Source organism: Heterocephalus glaber, unplaced genomic scaffold (assembly GCF_053883595.1).
Source record: "Heterocephalus glaber isolate CG9 unplaced genomic scaffold, H.glaber_assembly_v1.0 deba00001504, whole genome shotgun sequence".
NCBI lineage: Eukaryota > Metazoa > Chordata > Mammalia > Rodentia > Bathyergidae > Heterocephalus > Heterocephalus glaber.
Window position 1 is genome coordinate 18,648,520 of NW_028258324.1, and position 18,106 is coordinate 18,666,625.

Sequence of the window (18,106 nt, forward strand, 5' to 3'; positions counted from 1 at the left end):
AGTTAGAGGACACAGGTTCAAATCTGGACCTTTCAACCCTTCACCTACAGACTCTTAGGCAAATCATTTAATCTAAGGCTCAGTTTTCCATCATGAGAAGGAATATCTTCCTTGTAATGTTGATAAAATAAAATCAATAAAAGCTTTTATAAACTGAGAAAAGTTGTGTATTCTGTGTAAAGTATCTTAAATAAAAATTCTAGTTGTAAAAGGAAACTATTACTTTAATTTGTATATATAGTTTAGAGAATAAATTTTCATTCATGTTTTTATTACTCAATCTTTTTTGGTAATCTTTTTTCTGTTCTTTTATTTTTTGAGATAGGGTCTATTTTGTTCAGGCTGGCCTTGAACTTACTATGTAGCCGAGGCTGGCCTTGAAATCATAGTGATTCTCTTGCCTTAGGCTCTGAGTGCTAGGGCTATAGGCGTGTGCCACCATGCTCAGAGCTTGGTAACTTGTTTGGTGGTATTTATACAGATTTTACTGAACATACAAAACAACAGAATACCAAGTATTCTGACAAAGAAAACAACTTTCAACATTAGAAGTAGGCTTCTTCAAAAAACAGAAAGAAATGAAGCTTCCTCAATTATTCTTTTCCTTTTATGTATCTTTCTGATTTTATTTTTTCAAGTTTTCTTCTAATTTTTGAAAAAAGTATCCTCCTTTCCCAGGTCAATACTTTCATGTAAGTTGTAGATGAAATCCTTTTCTACTCCTGTGAGGTACTGTTATCATAAATATCCCTTCCTGATACAGTGCCTTTAAGACTTTCTTTTTCCATTAACTCAACTCCCTTCTTTGGTATAAATTTTGCCTGATGAGCTGTCTCTTCTCAGAGTTATGTTTCTAGTCCTTTTTTCCATGATAAACTTCTTGATCAAGAGCTTTAATCTGCTACCCTTACTTCCTATCTATCTAGTCCTAGGCTAGTCTCCCCCTCACTCCACGCCCCAGTACTGAGGATTGAACCCAGGGCTATCACACCAAGCCACATCCTTAGCCTTTTTATTTTTTATTCTGAGACAAGGTCTTGCTAAGTTTCTAAGTTGCCCAGGCTGGGCTCCAGCTTTTGATTCTCCCAGAGTGCTAGCTCTTAGGAGCTGGACTTCTGCTTCCACGAATTTTCTGGAATAAAATTCTCCAAGCTCAACATCAATGCCCTAATGGACAAATTCAGACTTTGAATTTTTGTTTTCCTTCAGACTTATGTAGCATACAACCTTTGCTCCAAGCTTCTGTGATACTACTTGACTTAGGAAACATTCTTTTTTACTTCTGGCTCCACTGTGTCACTTTTACTGGCTCCTTCTACACCTTTTGTAATTGTGGATCATTCTCTATGCTGAGATCATGAACTATCAGTGTACCATATTTTTTCAGGGAAGTGAGCTTCAAGACTTCAGCTATCCATTCTCTGTGGACAGTTTGTATAACCCTATCTCTCTGCAAGGTCTATCTAGCTCCAGGTATTAAATGTAAAATAAGCAGCGTTTCTGAACTGAGTTTTTGTTTTTTTGGGACAAGGTCTCACTCTGTACTCCAAACTGTACTCCAAATTGGCTAGCACTGAACTGTGCAGCCCAGGATGGCCTCAAACTCAAGGTGATCACTCCTGCCTCAGCCTCCCAAGTGCTTACAGGCATGCATCACTATACTTGGCTTTAAACTGAGTTTTTGTATCTGAACTACAGGACACAATAAAATGATTAGAATATTTTAATTCTAAGGATGGAACTGGAACTAATATCATTCAAGATGCGTAGAAGATGAGTTAATTTATTATATACAATGAATGCCTCAAGACATTAGGGGTTATATCTCTTGTGGAACACTGGTGATAGAAGGTGATAGAGCAGCTTCAGTTAAACATCTTAGTACCTCCTTAAAATTCCACTATTATCTATCAGCAATTCCTCTATTTTAACTTTTGTAATCCAATAAATTGGAGTTCTTTTCTAGATAATTAGCCTAGACACCTCAGTCATATTTAGTATTTTCTTCCTCTTTCACCCCCTATATTCCAACAAATAATAAAACGTGCCAATTTCATTTCATCATGTTCATTAGATATACTGTCACTTCTACAGTTTATGCTCTTATCAACTAATGCTACAAAGGAGAAACTGGCAGGCTTTCCTTTTTTTAAAAAAATTCTCTTGTGCAATGATACTGCCACCAAATTAACTTTATGAAAATAATGATTTCAAGACTGCTCATGTGAATTACAGCATGTTGTATCTCTTTGGTAAACACCTCAGCAGCTAGAAAATATCTTACACATAATAAACACCTGAGAAATGACTTGATGAATAAAGTACTTACAAGTTCATCAGATTCTGCATTCACTAAGATTTCCAACATCATGTTTTCTCCACGACTGCTTTGCTGGAATACTTGAACACCACTTTTCTTCAAAAAAAACTTTAAAAGAATTTAAAAAAATTTAATGTTAATTATTTCACTTCGCATAATCACTTCACATAACAAAGTGAAAAAATATGAATTAAATAATCACTGACTTTATGTTTGATGTGTTTCAAAGTAGGGAATCCACAGAAATACAATGCCTTCTGGTCAACTCTGGTTATTTTGTTCTTACTTATATCTACATGCCAAGCATCTAGTGATATTATTTTGTACCTAGAAAGTAAATCAGGGTGTTTAAAATTCAAACATTACAAGCAATCAGAGATTTTCAACTTTACCTTGATTACTTCGTAAGAGTATTCCTTGCTTTTAAAAAGGGGAATGAAAACTTGGTCTTTAAGACAAAATACTGAGCAGAACAACCAAGCTTCTCTTTTGTTACTGGTCCAGAAAAATCTATACTCGTAGATTACTAAGTAGAGGTTTTGTTCTTTAATTTAAAACAAAACTATACATAATTTTTAAAATACAGAAAATGATAAAGCATAATATAAACCTCAATATCCTCATGTTCCAAAGCTCAAGATGAAAAATTAACATTTCGTAATCTATTTCATCATTTTCTTTAACAAAAGGAAATATTATAAGTGAAAGATATTCACTGTGCTAGCAAATCAACTGCCATCTAGAAAGATTATCTGCAAGGAAAATTAGAGAAAAACCAAGAATGATTTTTTTGTTTTTTTTTTTGGTTCCAGGGGTTGAACTCCGGTCCTTGCACTTGCGCAGCAGGTGACGAAACCACTGAGCTAAATCCCTGGCGCCAAGAATGACATTTTAATGAAGAAAAGAAAGAAAAAATGAGTTTGAGGTAAGATAAGTTTGATAAAAATAAGTTTGAGGTAGCTTTTTTCTTTTTTTTCTAGTTAGGTGAACGGTGGGCATAATGGGTCAATTTAAAGCATATATATATATATATTTTTTTTTTCCCCCCAGTACTCAGGACCTTGTACTTGTGAGGCAGGCGCAGCACCAGAGCTAAATCCCTGGCCCTTAAAGCATATTTTATAATACTAATATTATTTAACACTGACAGTGGGAACAAAAATTGACAAATATTCAAAACAAAAATCCTCTAGAAGGAGACAGAGGGCAGAGATACATTCAAGAGAGAAAAAATACAAAACTTTAATGGAAAGAAAGAGATATACAATCCCACCAAAGTGGACAATTATAGGAAAAAGTGTTTTATAATCAGATTTTATAATCCTTGGCAAACTGGATTTAACTCCTTATGTTTCCTTTTTTTTGATACAATATACCACTATGTTGCCCAGGCTAATCTTGAACTACTGGGTAATTATTATTATTATTATTATTATTGAGACATGGTCTTGCTATGCAGTTCAGGCTGGCCTTGAACTCTCAGCAATCCTCCTGCCCCAGCCTTCCAAGTGCTGGGTTATAGGGATGTGCCACCACGCCCAGCTGAATTGCTAGGTTTAAATGATCCTCCCATCTCAACCTCCCTGGTAGCTGGGACAACAGATTCAAGCCACTGTACCTGGCTCTTTATCAACTGACCACCATAAATTCACTGATAATTCTCCAAGTAGATATCAAAAACTATTTTGGTGTCAGGAGTTATTTGTTGTTGAAAAACTACCAAATAATCTTACCGTGTATAGCATCGTTCTATGGCAGGGAATTTTTCTGGCCATGGAGAAGGGTAGATAAACTCTGTGTCTTTATCATACCAGCACATCAGGCACTCACTATGTCGGTTTCTCTTCCTCTCTTCCTCTTTGAGGGAGTGGTTACATGTCTCCATGGCTTCCAACAATCGCTTCTGAATGTAAAGAATGAAGAGAAGGGTTAAAATTACAAAAATTCACAAAGGTCAATACACAGAATAAATCTTTTCATTTCATAGCAGAATTGCTACTTGTGCTCTCGAAAAAAATCTTAACTACCAAAAATTCTTCTCCATTTTATTACACAAAAAAGTGATATATTCTTTATTTCTTCACAGGAATACTGCTGCCTATGCTGTTATAGGCAAATTCCTCTGATGTTATTATTCTAACAGTAGCCACTGTACAGATTAAAAAGAAGTGAAATATCAAATTTTATTTTATCTTCTTATAGAATAAAAAAATGGCCTTGCACATACTAGGCATGTGCCCTACTACTGAGCTACATTCCCAGCCTAAGAGTCAAGTTTTAATGTGAATTTATCATAAATATTGTATCATAATTATATAACATCAATCTCTTTATAAGTTCTGCAGTGGTACAGTTATATCTATTTTTCCAAATTAACTTATACATTTAACATAATTCTAATCAAAATGGACAAAATGGTAATCGAAAAGAACAAAATGGTATTAGTGTTCATATGGGCTGGGCATAGTGATGCATGCCTGTAACTCCAGCCCTTGGGAGGCTTAGGGAGGAGCACTGCTGTGAGTTCGGGGCCAGCCTGGGCTACATAGCAAGTTCAAGACCAGCCTGAAGCCTGTCTCAAAAAACCAAAAAAAAAAAAAAAAAAAAAAAAAAGTACATATGGAAGGATGAATGTAGCAATAGCAAACAGGAATTTGGGACTAGTCTTATCAGATCCTATCACTTCTGATAAAGTGATAATAAAAATATTTTATTATTTTGTTGTTGTTGTTGTTGTTTTGAGACAGGGTGTTGCTATGTAGTTCAGGATGGCCCTGAACTCACTATGTAGTCCAGGCTGCCTTCAAACATGCAACAATCCTTCTGCCTGTCTCCCAAGTGCTGGAATTACAGGCATATACCAACATACCCAGCAAACACTTTGTTATTGTCACTACAAGTGACCCATAGACTGGAAGAACAGAATAGAGTTAAGAATGAATCCAAATATATTTTAAAACATAGTAACTCAGATATTTATGTAATGATGTTGTCATTAGTATTAAGTAACTATACAGCTGTAAAAAAGGCACATACACACATAAAAGTAACAGAAGAAAATCCAGGAGAGTATTCAGGAATTTTTTTTTTTTTTGGTGGTACTGGGGATTGAAGTCAGGGTCTCTGCACTGGGCTACATTTCCAGCCCTTTTTTATTTTGAGACAGGATCTTGCTAAATCACTAAATTGTCCAGGTTGGCCTTGAACTTGAGATTGATCCTCTCAGAGTATGAGGATTACAAGCAGATGCCACAATACTTGGCTTGGAGTGATAATTCCTATTTAAGCCACAAGATATAAAAAGCCTTTACATTTTTAAGTAAAAGAAATGAATATGACAGAAAATGCTATGTAGAAATCAACAGACAAGTGTGATAATGGTAAAGACTATTCCTACTATACAAAGTTATGAAAAATAAAAAAAAGAAAAATGGAGACTATAAACAAGGCAATTTACAAAAGAAAAATATAAATGCAAACATATATAAAAGTCTATCTCATAAGAATGAATATATATATGTATATGTGTAATATGCAATAAAAGAGCCCAAAAATACATCCATAACTTAGAGTCAATGGATTCTTTTTTAATTTTTTCTCATAGTACTGGGGATTGAATTTAGGACCTTACACTTGCAAGGTAGGTGCGGAGCCACTGAGCTAAATCCCTGGCCCCTATAGTCAAGTGAACTTTGACAATAGTGTCAAGAACATACAAATGGAAAAGGATAGCTTTTTCAATAAATGGTAAAGGAAAAACAGGATATCTACATACACAAAAACAAAACTGGACTCTTATCTTACATCATCTACAGAAAATCAACTCAAAATGAATTAAAGATTTACATATCTAAGACCTGAGTCTGTAAAACAACTAGAAGAAAACAGTGAAAAACCTTCCTGACAGTAGTCTGGACAATGATTTTGGATATAATGATTAGGAGCAAACAACAAAAGCAAAGGAGACTGCATCAATCTAAAAATCTCTGCACAGGAACAGAGTGAAGAAACAATCTAAGGAATGGGAGAGAGTACTTGCAAACTATATGTCTCTTAAGGGGTTAATATCCAAAATATATAATAAACAGTATAAACATACGTCAAGTTCTTAGCAACAAAAGCTGATTTTAAAATGGCCAAAGTTCCTGAATAAACATGGCTGGTGGTATAATTCAGTTGTACAGTGTTTGCTTAGCATATGTGAGGCTTTAGGTTTGATCCCTAGTAAGGCCAAAAAAAATGAAAAGACCCAAATGGCCAGCAGTTATACGAAAAAGTCCTCAGTATTATTAATCATTAGAAAAATACAAATTAAAATCACAATGAGATATCATCTCACTCCTGTTAGAATGTATATTATTTTTTAAAAAACCCTAAAGTTAATTATTAGTGAGGACATGGAGGAAAGAGAACATTTTACACTGTTGGTGGGAATACAAGTTAGTGGGAATGGAAAATAGTATGGAGTTTACTCAAAAATTAAATAGAACTACTGACTGATCTTGCAATCCCACTATTGGGTAAATATCTAAAGGAAATAAAATCAGCATATAGAAGACATGCATTCCCATGTTCATTGCAGCACTGTATTTATAAGAAGAAATTGATAGTTGTTGCTATTCAGCTGAATTTCAGAACTGTTTATAGATCACTGATCATTATATACCTCCTATTCCTATTCTTTTTGACAAGAGTGACTTATTGTGGTTATATACTGAGAATGTGGGGTAGGAGAGAGAACTTGTTTAATTCTTAGGTCTCTGAATTAAGAGAACTTTACCCAAGGAGGTACATTTGAGGAACCTCATCCATCTGGGCCCAGTGTAAAGATGAGATTCTGGACTTTAAGCCTGCTGATGTTATGATGAAATGCGATTTGTGGGATGTGGGATACACCAGCGTGTTTATTTTAGACAAAAAGCAGAATGTAATTGGCCTTTTGAGTTTCCTTCCTTCCTTTCTTTTATTCTTTCTTTCCTCCCTTCCCCTTCCCTTTTCTGTCCTCCTCCCCCCTCCATTTCCTTATTCCTTATTCCTTAAATTTGGGTTGGCCTTTTGACTTGCGGTTTTTTTTGTTGTTGTTGGTACCGGGGATCAAACTCAGGTCCTTGTGCTTCGAGGCAGGCGCCGGAACCACTGAGCTAAATCCCCGGCCCTTGACTTTTTTGAGTTTCCTTCCTTCCTTTCTTTTATTCTTTCTTGCCTCCCCTCCCCTCCTCCGCTTTTCTCTCTTCCTCCCCCTCCTTCCCCTCCGCCCCCCTCCTCCCCCCACCCCTTTCTGGTTTTTGAGACAGGGTCTTGCTATGTAGTTCAGGCTGGCCTTGAACTCACTATGTAGTCCAGGCTAGCCTCGAACTCACAGCAATTTTCCTGGCTCAGTCTCCCGAGTGCTGGGATTATAAGCATGTGCCACCATGCCCGGCTTGAGTTGCTTTATTTAAAACAATACAACAAAAGTGATGCTATGCAACCTCCAAAATTCAAGAGGCCTTATAACTTCTGTTCTATTTTTCTTATTTATTTATTTATTTTTTGGTACCAGGAATCGAGACCTTGTGCTTGTGAGGCAGGCGGTGGAACCACTGAGCTAAATCCCTGGCCCTGTTCTATCTTTCTTAGAATCCAAGGACACTGTGAAAATTAAACCTGGATTAGCCTTCTTGAAGGTGAGGGATGCTATATAGAGGCCTCAGTTACCAACCCCAACCGCCAATTATTTTTTTTCATGTACACATATAGTTTTATTGTAACAAAGCAACTTGAACATTTTGAATGTATAAAACTGAGCATCACCTTTTCCTTTCCAGTGAAAACAAAAAAGAATTTAAAAATAAATCAATAAAATTACAATAGAGAATGTCAATTCCAAATAAGACATTATAGGTTCTGCTGATTCTCCCATGGAATGGCAGGGCTAAAGTCATCGTTAGGAGACAACTTTTCTTTAAAAGTGTCACCTTAGGGCTGGGGATTTAGTTTAGTGGTTCTGCCGTCTGCCTCACAAGTAGAAGGTCCCGAGTTCGATCACCAGTACCAAAAAAAAAAAAGAGTAAAAGTGTCACCTTAGACTGCAAGGATATCCACTGACATCACAATTAAACACACCAAAGGAGAAGCCATGTTGTCAAATGCCTGCTTAACACACCCAAGTATCTCAAACTGACCCTTTGCTGACCTTCTATACTCCATTTCTAAAAGTTTTTTTTCTTTTTTTAAACAAGAGAAAGTAGACAGGTACATGTTGGTAAATGCTAACTGTCCATATTCACATAGACACAATGTAATTTCTGAGCTCAATATATAGAGAAAGGAGGAAAAAAGCTAGAATTTTATGCATTGCTACACAGGGGCCTACCACCATCCAGCTTCTAACAGAACGAAGGAAGGGAGTAGAAGGGCCAATCACCAATTATATGAGTATCTGTCTCAGACAACTAGCTCCAGCTGAATCAAAGATGATTGCAATACTTGAGTGATCTCATCTGGATGTGGTGGTATACACCTGTAATCCCAGCACTCAGGAGGCTAGGCTAGCCTGAACCACAGAGCGACAACCTGTCTCAAAAAAAAAAAAAGGAATTCTGCCTAATATTTGAGTGAGCTCATGTGTGATCAACAACAACAACAACAACAACAAAAACCAACCAGAGGAACCCAGCCTAAATTGTTGATCTACAAAACGATAAGCAAATAAAATGACTTTAAGCACACCCACCTCCTATGCTTTCAAACCTCCTTGTCCTGACACATCAGTTAGAACTCTGTGAGACAAAAGGTATAGATAGGAAAAGAAGTCTGACAAATGTTCAAGCTGAATAGGATGTGTATGTATGTGTGCAGAGTCAAGAAGATCACACCTACAGGTAAGCACCCTCTGCTACTAGGAACAGATATTGAGCAATAATTCTCCAAGAGGCAAAAACATAGGTCTTGCCGGGCATGGCAGCAGTTACATGCCTGTAATCCCAGCACTTGGGAGGATGACACAGGAGGATCTCCATGAGTTTGAAGCCAGCCTGGGTTATGAAGTAAGTTCAAGGCCAGCCTGAACTACATAGCAAGACCTTGTCTCAAACAAGCAAGCAAGCAGGCAAGTAACCAACTAACCAACCATAGGTCTTATCATCTTTCAGTTTTAAAGATTCTATCATGTGTTCCAATTTGGCAATTTCTACCACTTTACTTAAAAGGGACATGTATTCTGTAGTTGAATATAGTGTTGTAATATTAATAAAGTTGAGTGGGTTTTTAGCATAATTCAAATCTTTATCTTTACTTATTTTCTGTCTTGTGCTATCAGTTTATTACAGAAGAACATTGTAATTTCTAACTATAATTACAGATTTGTTTATTCTGCCCCCAATTCTGGCCATCGTCTCATGTATTTGAAGTTGTTATTAGGTGCATATACATATAAAATTTTTATGTCTTTTTGTTGTTGTTGTTGTTGCAGTGTTGGAGATCAAACCTAGGGCCTTGCTCATGTTAGGTGTGTGCTCTGTAACTCAACTGTCCTCGGCTCCAATTTTTTCTGGATGAACTGACTTTTTTTTTTGGTACTGGGGATCAAACTTGGGACCTTGTGCTTGCAAGGCAGGTGTCGGAACCACTGAGCTAAATCCCTGGCCCGACTTGATTCTTTTATCATGACATATCCCTTTTTATTACTGGTAATACTCCTTGTTCTGAAGTCTAAATAACATTAGTCAAACCATCTAGCTTTATAATTAGCACACCTAAAAGTTTTGATGCACATAATAGAGTAGCTAAATGTCATTAACAAATCATAAATGGTGATTAAATTGATTGCTCATTATTTGAAATAATCTTTGATGAACAATGTATGAATATATATATAATTATAAGCACTGACCTCATCAATAAAAGGTATTAATACAACAGCTTCCCATTCCTGTTGTTTTCCATTTAGATCAGTTTTAAAATCAGGTGGATAATACTCTATAATCGGTGAGTCTTCACTGGTCATCAAATGCTGTGAAAATATAAAATAGTGTAATAGAAATATAAAAACAATTATCAATATAGCTTATTAATGTATTTATATTTCCTTATGTTATACTTTAAAATTTCTAAGAAAATGAAATTTTTGTATTTTAGATATGTTGCAACATACATGCTATATTTTTATTTTCAACTTTAAGAATTTCATTGCTACTTTTCAGTTTCATTAACCTAGTTATGTAGCAAAACTACCTTTATTCTGAACATTAATTTTTGTCATTTGTGGTTTTTGTCTTTTTACTCTATAAAGACACTTAAACACTATTTTCTTATTCACATCTTCAGTTCATTTCACAAATGTATTACAGTCTGCCCTTTAAACCTCAAATTAACAACCTAACTTCACGAACCAATTCCTACAGTCTAAGAATCACTGTATCATTAATATCAAAGAGAAAGAGTCCAACAACACACATTTTTATTAGAGATTTTGTTTGGTTCTTGTTTTTTTTTTTCTCTTGTGGAACCAGGGATCGAACTCAGGACCTCTTGTTGGCAAGGCAGGCACAGTGCCACTGAGCTAAATCCCAGGCCCCTATGATAAACAGAAAGAAGGCAAAAGGAAATGATGGAAGCTTATGATATAACATTTTTGTTAAATAAAACAGCATATTCCTAGGTGATACTCAAAAACTTAACAACATATGGCATGTGCTCTGAACAAATAAAACAGATGTAGTTGTAATATATGTACGTGGCCATACTGGCCCATAGTAGCCGAATATCAAAGTTTAATATATTTGAAAGAAAAAAAAAGTGTTAAACTTATAAAGAATGAGAGGCTAGAGGTTAAGATAAAGGAGAGATTAAGGTTCAGAAAGACACAGAAAAAAGCCTGACAATGTTAAAGTAGCAAAGGGTGTATAAGGGGGTGTGTGTGTGTGTGTGTCCACTCCAATTCCTGGAATTAGACCACAGAATTAGAAGAACAGATTGATATTTCAGAAGAACTAAATTAAGTTTACTTTCATAATTTATTTAATAGGTTTAGTGTAATTTTGGTGACTCTGTCTTCTTCTTGTATCTTAGCAAAAAGGGCCTTTCAATTTGATAAATGAAAATGCTTAAATTTAAATATATACTGAGGTGATACTGAAGTTAAGATAAATAACTTACTAGAATCTTTCTAGTCTAATAGGTAGAAGGTAAAAGAGAACAGGAATGAACCTGTAATTGTGTGGACAGAAGAGATGGCTTCCAGCTTTGTCTGTTTTAGTGTACCTTCTTCAATGTAGAGACAAATTAAAGATGCACTTAAAGGCAATAAATGAAGCAGCGAGGCTCTGAATGGCTTATCGAGTTTGTTTGGATTTTTAAAACAAAGCCAACTTTAAATCAAGGAATTACTTTTCAAGGGCTTGTTAAAGAAATGTACTGTATTTAGAACTAAAAATAAATGTATTTGTCTGTTAAATAAATTTAGGTACTATTGTTTCTAGGTTTGGACAAAGAACTCATACATCAGAAAGGATATAAAAACATTCACTTCTAAAAAAGAAAATTCAGTTCTAAAACCCACCTGGTAGCATACAGGAAGCAAATTTTTGCTAGCTGCTGGAAGTACAGCAAGAAGCTGCTCAAATGGCTTAAAAGGTTTTCCTAGTTCAAAATGGATTTTGAGTGTACTGATATTTCGGATATCAGATAGGAAAGGTGCATAATGATAGGGATAATACCTGTAAAACAAAATGAATGTTAGACAACTGGTAACTTTTATGATACAGGTCAGTATTAGTTTTTCTATATTTCACAGCACACAACAATTTTAAAGAAAAATTAAACATCACCCATAATTCTATCCTTTGAATATAAGAAATTAGCAGTGTAGAAAATATGGATTCATGATAGAAACCAACACAATATTTCCTTAATTTTTTAAAGTGCAGTTTCACATTTCTAAAACTGGATGTAAGGCACTGTCTTCTCACTTCCTTGGTGGCCCACCCTCACTATAAGGTTTACAGTACTTCTTTTCCTACTTTTACTTGGCCTAAACTTGCTCTGCCAAGCCTGTTTCTTTTCCTACCTTTAATAAAACTTTGCTACTGTTAAAAAACAAACAAACCCACCCCAAAAAATCAAACTGGATGTATCAAGTAATTGCAGGATAAATATAATGCTTTTTTGTCTTGTTTTTGAGATGTGACCAGGGGCTTCTTGCTAAATTGCCCAGGATAGTCTCAAACTCTTGGTCTCAAGAGAGCCTCCTGCCTCAGCCTCACAGTGCTGGGATTACGGGCACATGCCACTAAGCCCAACTTTGTAATGCTGATGCTTTTTTTTTCTTTTTGTGGTGCTGGAAATGAAATCCAGCATGCTAGGCAAGTACTCTACCAATATGCTATACCTCAGCCACGTATTGTTTCTATTAACTCCCAAAACACTGATGGCTAATCTTTCAACCAGGAGACTGGATAGTAATGAGGTAGCCAGAGGAATTTCAGTCCAGGCATTTGGCCCTGTAACCTCCACGCAAAAGGCTTGGAGCAGTTGAATATTCTGAGAAAAGCTTGAGTTAGCTACAAGGGCAGGGGGAAGAACAAAGAACAGTAAGTTTGAATTTATATGGCCATTACTAGTCAGTTGTAAGACTTTTTGTCTTTGAGTCAGTGTGCATATTATATTTGTAATAAAGATTAAACCATGTCTTAATCATACACATTAATTTGTTTTAATACATTATCATCTATGACTGTAGGCATAAATATTTTCATAAAACTTTGAACACACAATTTAAAACTTTTTCAGTGTTTTAATTCCTCAGGATATGAAAAAGAGAATGATTTTATATTCCATAATTATGGCATAAATTTCAAAAGGATGGGAAAATTTAGGAGGCAGAATGGCATGGGGAATAATGTCAGATATATAGACTTTGGCTTGGTCTTGATTCTTGGGTATACAGTCACAGCAAGTTTCCTTAACCTTTATGAGCCTTAATTTCTTCATCTGTATCAGAGAGAAAACAATGTTTACTTTAAATAGTTTTGAAGACTATATGTGAACATGCATTTAATGACCTGGCCTTAATGCCTGGTAATACAATAGGAATAACTTATGTTAACTCTCTTAAAAAATGGCAAATCTGGGCTGGGGATTTAGCTCAGTGGTTCCACTGCCTGCCTCGCAAGCACAAGGACCCAAGTTCGATCCCTGGTACCAAAAAAAAAAAGGCTGCTAGTAAGTGAAATCATAATTAATGCCACATCACTTTGTACTAGTTTATATTGGTGGACAGTGTTCCAAAAATAGAGCCCAGCAGAACCATGTCATCACTTAAGTCTCTACTCTTCACAACATGATTTCTTTTTAATTGTCATTTTCTTATTTTGGTGGCTGGTTTAAAAATGTAGATAGAATCTGCTAGAATATGGAGCATGAGAAAAATGGTAAATTATTACCATTTCCAGTAAAAGTGGGTAACTCTTTTCTCCTTTCTTCACTTTAACACTCGTTCTTTAAAGATTACTCTTGTTAGAGAATATTTTTCAAACACAAAAATGTAGAAAATATAATCAATACCTCCATACAACTGTCATTCAGACCTAAGAGTTATTTGATTAATTTTTGTTTTGTTTTGTTTTTTATGGTGCTAGGGATCAAACCCAGGGCGTCTTCCATGTTAACACTGAGCTACATCCTTGGCCTTAATTTATCTCCACAGAGAATTTTATGTTCTTAGATTAACACAGACCTTTTATAATGGATCATCTGCTAAAGATAAGATTTTCTTAGAAAAGTGTTTTTAAGTATTTTCATGTAAGAACAGATTACCATATTTTATTTAAACTTGATGTATAGATCTTTTAAAATTCCCATAAATAAAAATAAAAGGAAAGAAAAGAGATGTCTGAATGAGATTCCTATAGACTGAACCATTATACAAAGATATGTTCTTACCAACTCCAGGACTGAACACCATGATAGTAATAGTGCAAAATCCACTGTATCGCTTGAACATAACATACAGCTTGATCAGCCAGAAAGTCACTGAAAATAGGAATATTTTCATTACAACATTGTTTCTTGAAGTTAGGCCAGTGTCTTTAGAGGATATCTAGCTATATCATATTTTACCGCACATAGTTTGTTTAATCAATAAATTAACTAAAAACTATATAATTTCTGAGAATTATAATCAGAAAAACTCTACAATATTTAAAAATTCCATCTTCTCACATGAAAAGTTCGCCTTATAGTGTTCCTAAATCAAGTATCAACAGAGAGTTAAGCCTGGTATCCTTTTTTTTCTTTAGCTTTCAACTTTAATGGCTAAAGATATCACACAGACTTGTGCAATATCATCATATTCATATGTTCTCTTTAAGAATGCCTGTCTTTTTTTTTTTTGGTACCAGCGATTGAACTCAGGACCTTGTACCTGCGAGGCAGGCGGCGGAACCACTGAGCTAACTCCCAGCCCTGCTGTCCTTTTTTTTTTTCTTTTTTCCTTTTTGTGGTACAGGAAATTGAACCTAGGAGTATTTTACCATTGAGCTACATACACTTTTTTTTTTTTAATTCTGAGATGGTCTGGCTAAGTTGTCCAGGCTCTGGGTTTGAACTTCACTGTGAACCTTCCATCTCAGCCTCTCTAGCAGCTGGGAATAACAGCGGTGTGCCATCATGCCTGACACGCTATGCATATTTAACCAGTCAATGTATTATATCTTTGGTTTAAAATTTGAAGATTTAGTCAATGAAGATTTCCATAAAGTGATGCTAACACTTTCTTAAATAGTGGGGATGGGACGAGAGCAAACCACAACGTTCTTAGAAGTCTCTGTATAGCAACTAGATTACCCTCTGAAAAGTGCCATATCTGCGAACAGGATTTTCTTCTAATCCTTTCTTTGTCAAAATTCCAATGCCATCATTTAAGGTTTGGGTAAAATAAACCTTCAAATCACCAAAACTAAATAAAACAAAATGAGCTCCAGCCTATTGCCAAAAGTAGTCACTTAGAAATTTCTTATCTCCATATTTCTGTGTGGGTATGATTTTAAACATGAAATTTATTACTTTCTTATTATAAAACAAGAGTTTCCCTATTACTAGAAACCTAGATATTGAAGAAAAGCATATTTTAACACCTTATAGCAAACACTTCACTTTGGTATGTATCTTTTCAGAAAAGCTCCTTTTATCACTTTATAGCAATCACCATTCATTTGGTATGTTTCTTTTCAGTCTTTGGTTTTGTTTCTTTTTGATTTTTTAGATGGGGCCTCACTGTGTTGCCTAAGCTGATCTTGAATTTCTGGGCTCAAGCCATCCTTTTATCTTTCTACTTCAGCCTTGTAAGTAGCAGACGCACACTACCACACTGGCTTCAGTCTTTTTTCTATACTGGTTTTGTTAAAGTATTAATTAGAGTATACTACAGATATATATGATTTTATGTCCTGCCTTTAAAATTTGTGTATCTTTCCAAATTGTTATGAACTTTCTGTAATTAACAGTTTAGCAGTTCTGTAGGACTTTGTAAAAGACGTGTGGATGACAGGTGGTAATTGTGATAATGAGGCAGAGGCTGATTGTGATGAATCCTTTTATCAGACACTTTAGATATTTCTATTTTTTTACTATTTTAAATAACTTTGTAATAAACATCCTTCTATTTAAGGACAAATTTTCTATTTGGGAATGTTTACTATAGGAATATAACATGTCAGAATTAATATCACTTTTTCCAAAACTGTATCAGACTAGTTGAAATCTATAATAATTTATAAAACAAAAAAATCCTTCTTTCTCACTGTTTTGCCAAAATTAAGCTGTTTTGTGAAGAACTGCAAAATCAATTTTTTTTCCATTCTTTTTGTTTTGCTTTTTGGTACTGGGGATCAAACTCGGGACCTTGCGCTTGCAAAGCAGGTGGTGGAACCACTGAATTAAATCCCTGGCCCTTTTTTCCACTTTTTAAAGTAAAAAGATTGGCAAAAACGTACTCAGATACCACATCAACCCCCATCTTCGTCATGTAATATGTTCTTTTGTATTGTCTAAACTCGGTTTCAAATAGATCATCATCTTCAGTCTCATCTTCTAAATTATCTGGGAAAAAAAGCCAGAAAGATAGTGATTAACAATTAGGAATATCCTCTTTTCAACTCAGTGATTTGATAAATGCATATCAAATTTAATGCTTGTAAATTAAGATAGGAATCTATCCCCTTCAACATGCTACATTAGTACTAATAAAGGAAAGGTGTAACAATCCCGTCAAAGTAATAACATATTAAAATAGTTTGTACTTACCCTTAGAAACTACCATTTCACCTTCACTTTTGTCTAAAGCAGCCCAACATACAGAATTTTCCTGGCCCTACAAAAATTATAAACTGTTATAAAATGAATGGTAAAGTAGAAGTTAGAATTCAGGCTATTCAAAGATATTTAATAAGTGATTAGCACAATATAAATGAAAATACATTTAATTATGTGTCCCAAGAATAAACCAAGAATATCTCATTTACTTAGAAAAAAGTATATAATCAATATAAAATTCTTTAATCATTTATCAATTTTAGGATAGCTGTAAGTCAAATATGGGCTACTCAATACAATCTGTTTATGCTTGAATTCAATAGTTACAAATATCTATTTTCTACAACTCAGAATTCTGACATTCTTAAGACTATTCTATCTTCTACTCCTTCATTCTTTTTCTATGCAAATTTCTGTATTTGCTTTTCTATAATTCTTTTTGACCACTGTGATCTTACTCTTTTCTCTGTTTTTTGATTGCCTAGCTAAGACTAGAGATTCTCAGTTCTTACTACTACTTCATCTCGATTTCCTTTTCCTCATCCAACCTATGGCTTCTACCAACTTCATGTGCCCAAGGCTTTTCCTGTACAATGTCTCTAATGTTAGCCACATGTGTCAGGAAGACTGGTGATATTTAAGGATCAAGCTGAGGTACAGGAGTCACAGATTACTACATAAAATTTTATGCATACAGGTCCTCAAAAAGTTGCAAAGCTCATTTTTTTAGGAGGAAAAAATGAAAAAAACGAACTCATGGTGAAATATAGACTGACTGCGGTTAAATTTCAATAAAAGAGCTAAGTATCTGGAAAGACAATGCTAAAGAAAACCTGGGTAGTTCCCCCTCCTGAAGGAAGAGTTACTAGGTTTGAAACTAAATAGAATCAGTCAGTGCAGTAAAGTACAGAAAACTTATCAGGATCTCTTAATTATTTACTTTTTTTTTTTTTGTACTGGGAATCAAACTCAGGACCTTGCACTTGCAAGGCAGGCAGCGGCACTACTGAGCTAAATCCCTAGCCCCAGATCCCTTAATTATCGATAAGCTGAAGAAATTTTCAGAAGTTTCTTTCTGAAGCTAACATAAAGACATTCTTTAGGGCTTAACAGAAATGTTTTACAGGGCACTAGTATATTCTGATACTGCCATTAACTTACTGAGCAAAAAACATTTACCGGATATTGTATCATTGATTATTAACCTAGCCTATGCTATATTCTATATAAAAATCATTTCTAGAGAAAAATCACTGTTCTAGTTAAGGGTTCATACCATTAAATGCTATAAATATATACATTTTAAAAACTAGTCTTTTGGGGGCGGGGATCTAGCTCAGTGGTTCCACTGCCTGCCTTGCAAGCGCAAGGACCTGAGTTCAATCCCCAGTACCAAAAAAACAATAATAACAAAAAAAATTGACTCTTGGTCCACTGTTTTTAAATAAAATGGTTTAAATGGTCATTTTTACAAAGTAATTTTCTAAACTCTTA

General features: G+C 34.9%; 1 protein-coding gene across 3 annotated transcripts in view; it reads right to left on the reverse strand.

Moving 5' to 3' along the window:
- The window catches only part of Xrn1 (5'-3' exoribonuclease 1), a 111,000-nt gene that overhangs the window by 66,207 nt on the left and 26,687 nt on the right, over positions 1-18,106 (reverse strand). For all 3 annotated transcript variants that reach the window (XM_004834376.4, XM_021252656.2, XM_087186281.1), the window contains exons 11-18: positions 16,604-16,670; positions 16,294-16,399; positions 14,243-14,332; positions 11,862-12,018; positions 10,194-10,313; positions 4,054-4,223; positions 2,527-2,647; positions 2,330-2,428 (exon numbers count right to left, since the gene is read on the reverse strand). In XM_004834376.4, coding sequence (XP_004834433.1) covers positions 2,330-2,428; positions 2,527-2,647; positions 4,054-4,223; positions 10,194-10,313; positions 11,862-12,018; positions 14,243-14,332; positions 16,294-16,399; positions 16,604-16,670 — 930 coding nt within the window. The remainder of the gene's footprint in view (positions 1-2,329; positions 2,429-2,526; positions 2,648-4,053; positions 4,224-10,193; positions 10,314-11,861; positions 12,019-14,242; positions 14,333-16,293; positions 16,400-16,603; positions 16,671-18,106) is intronic.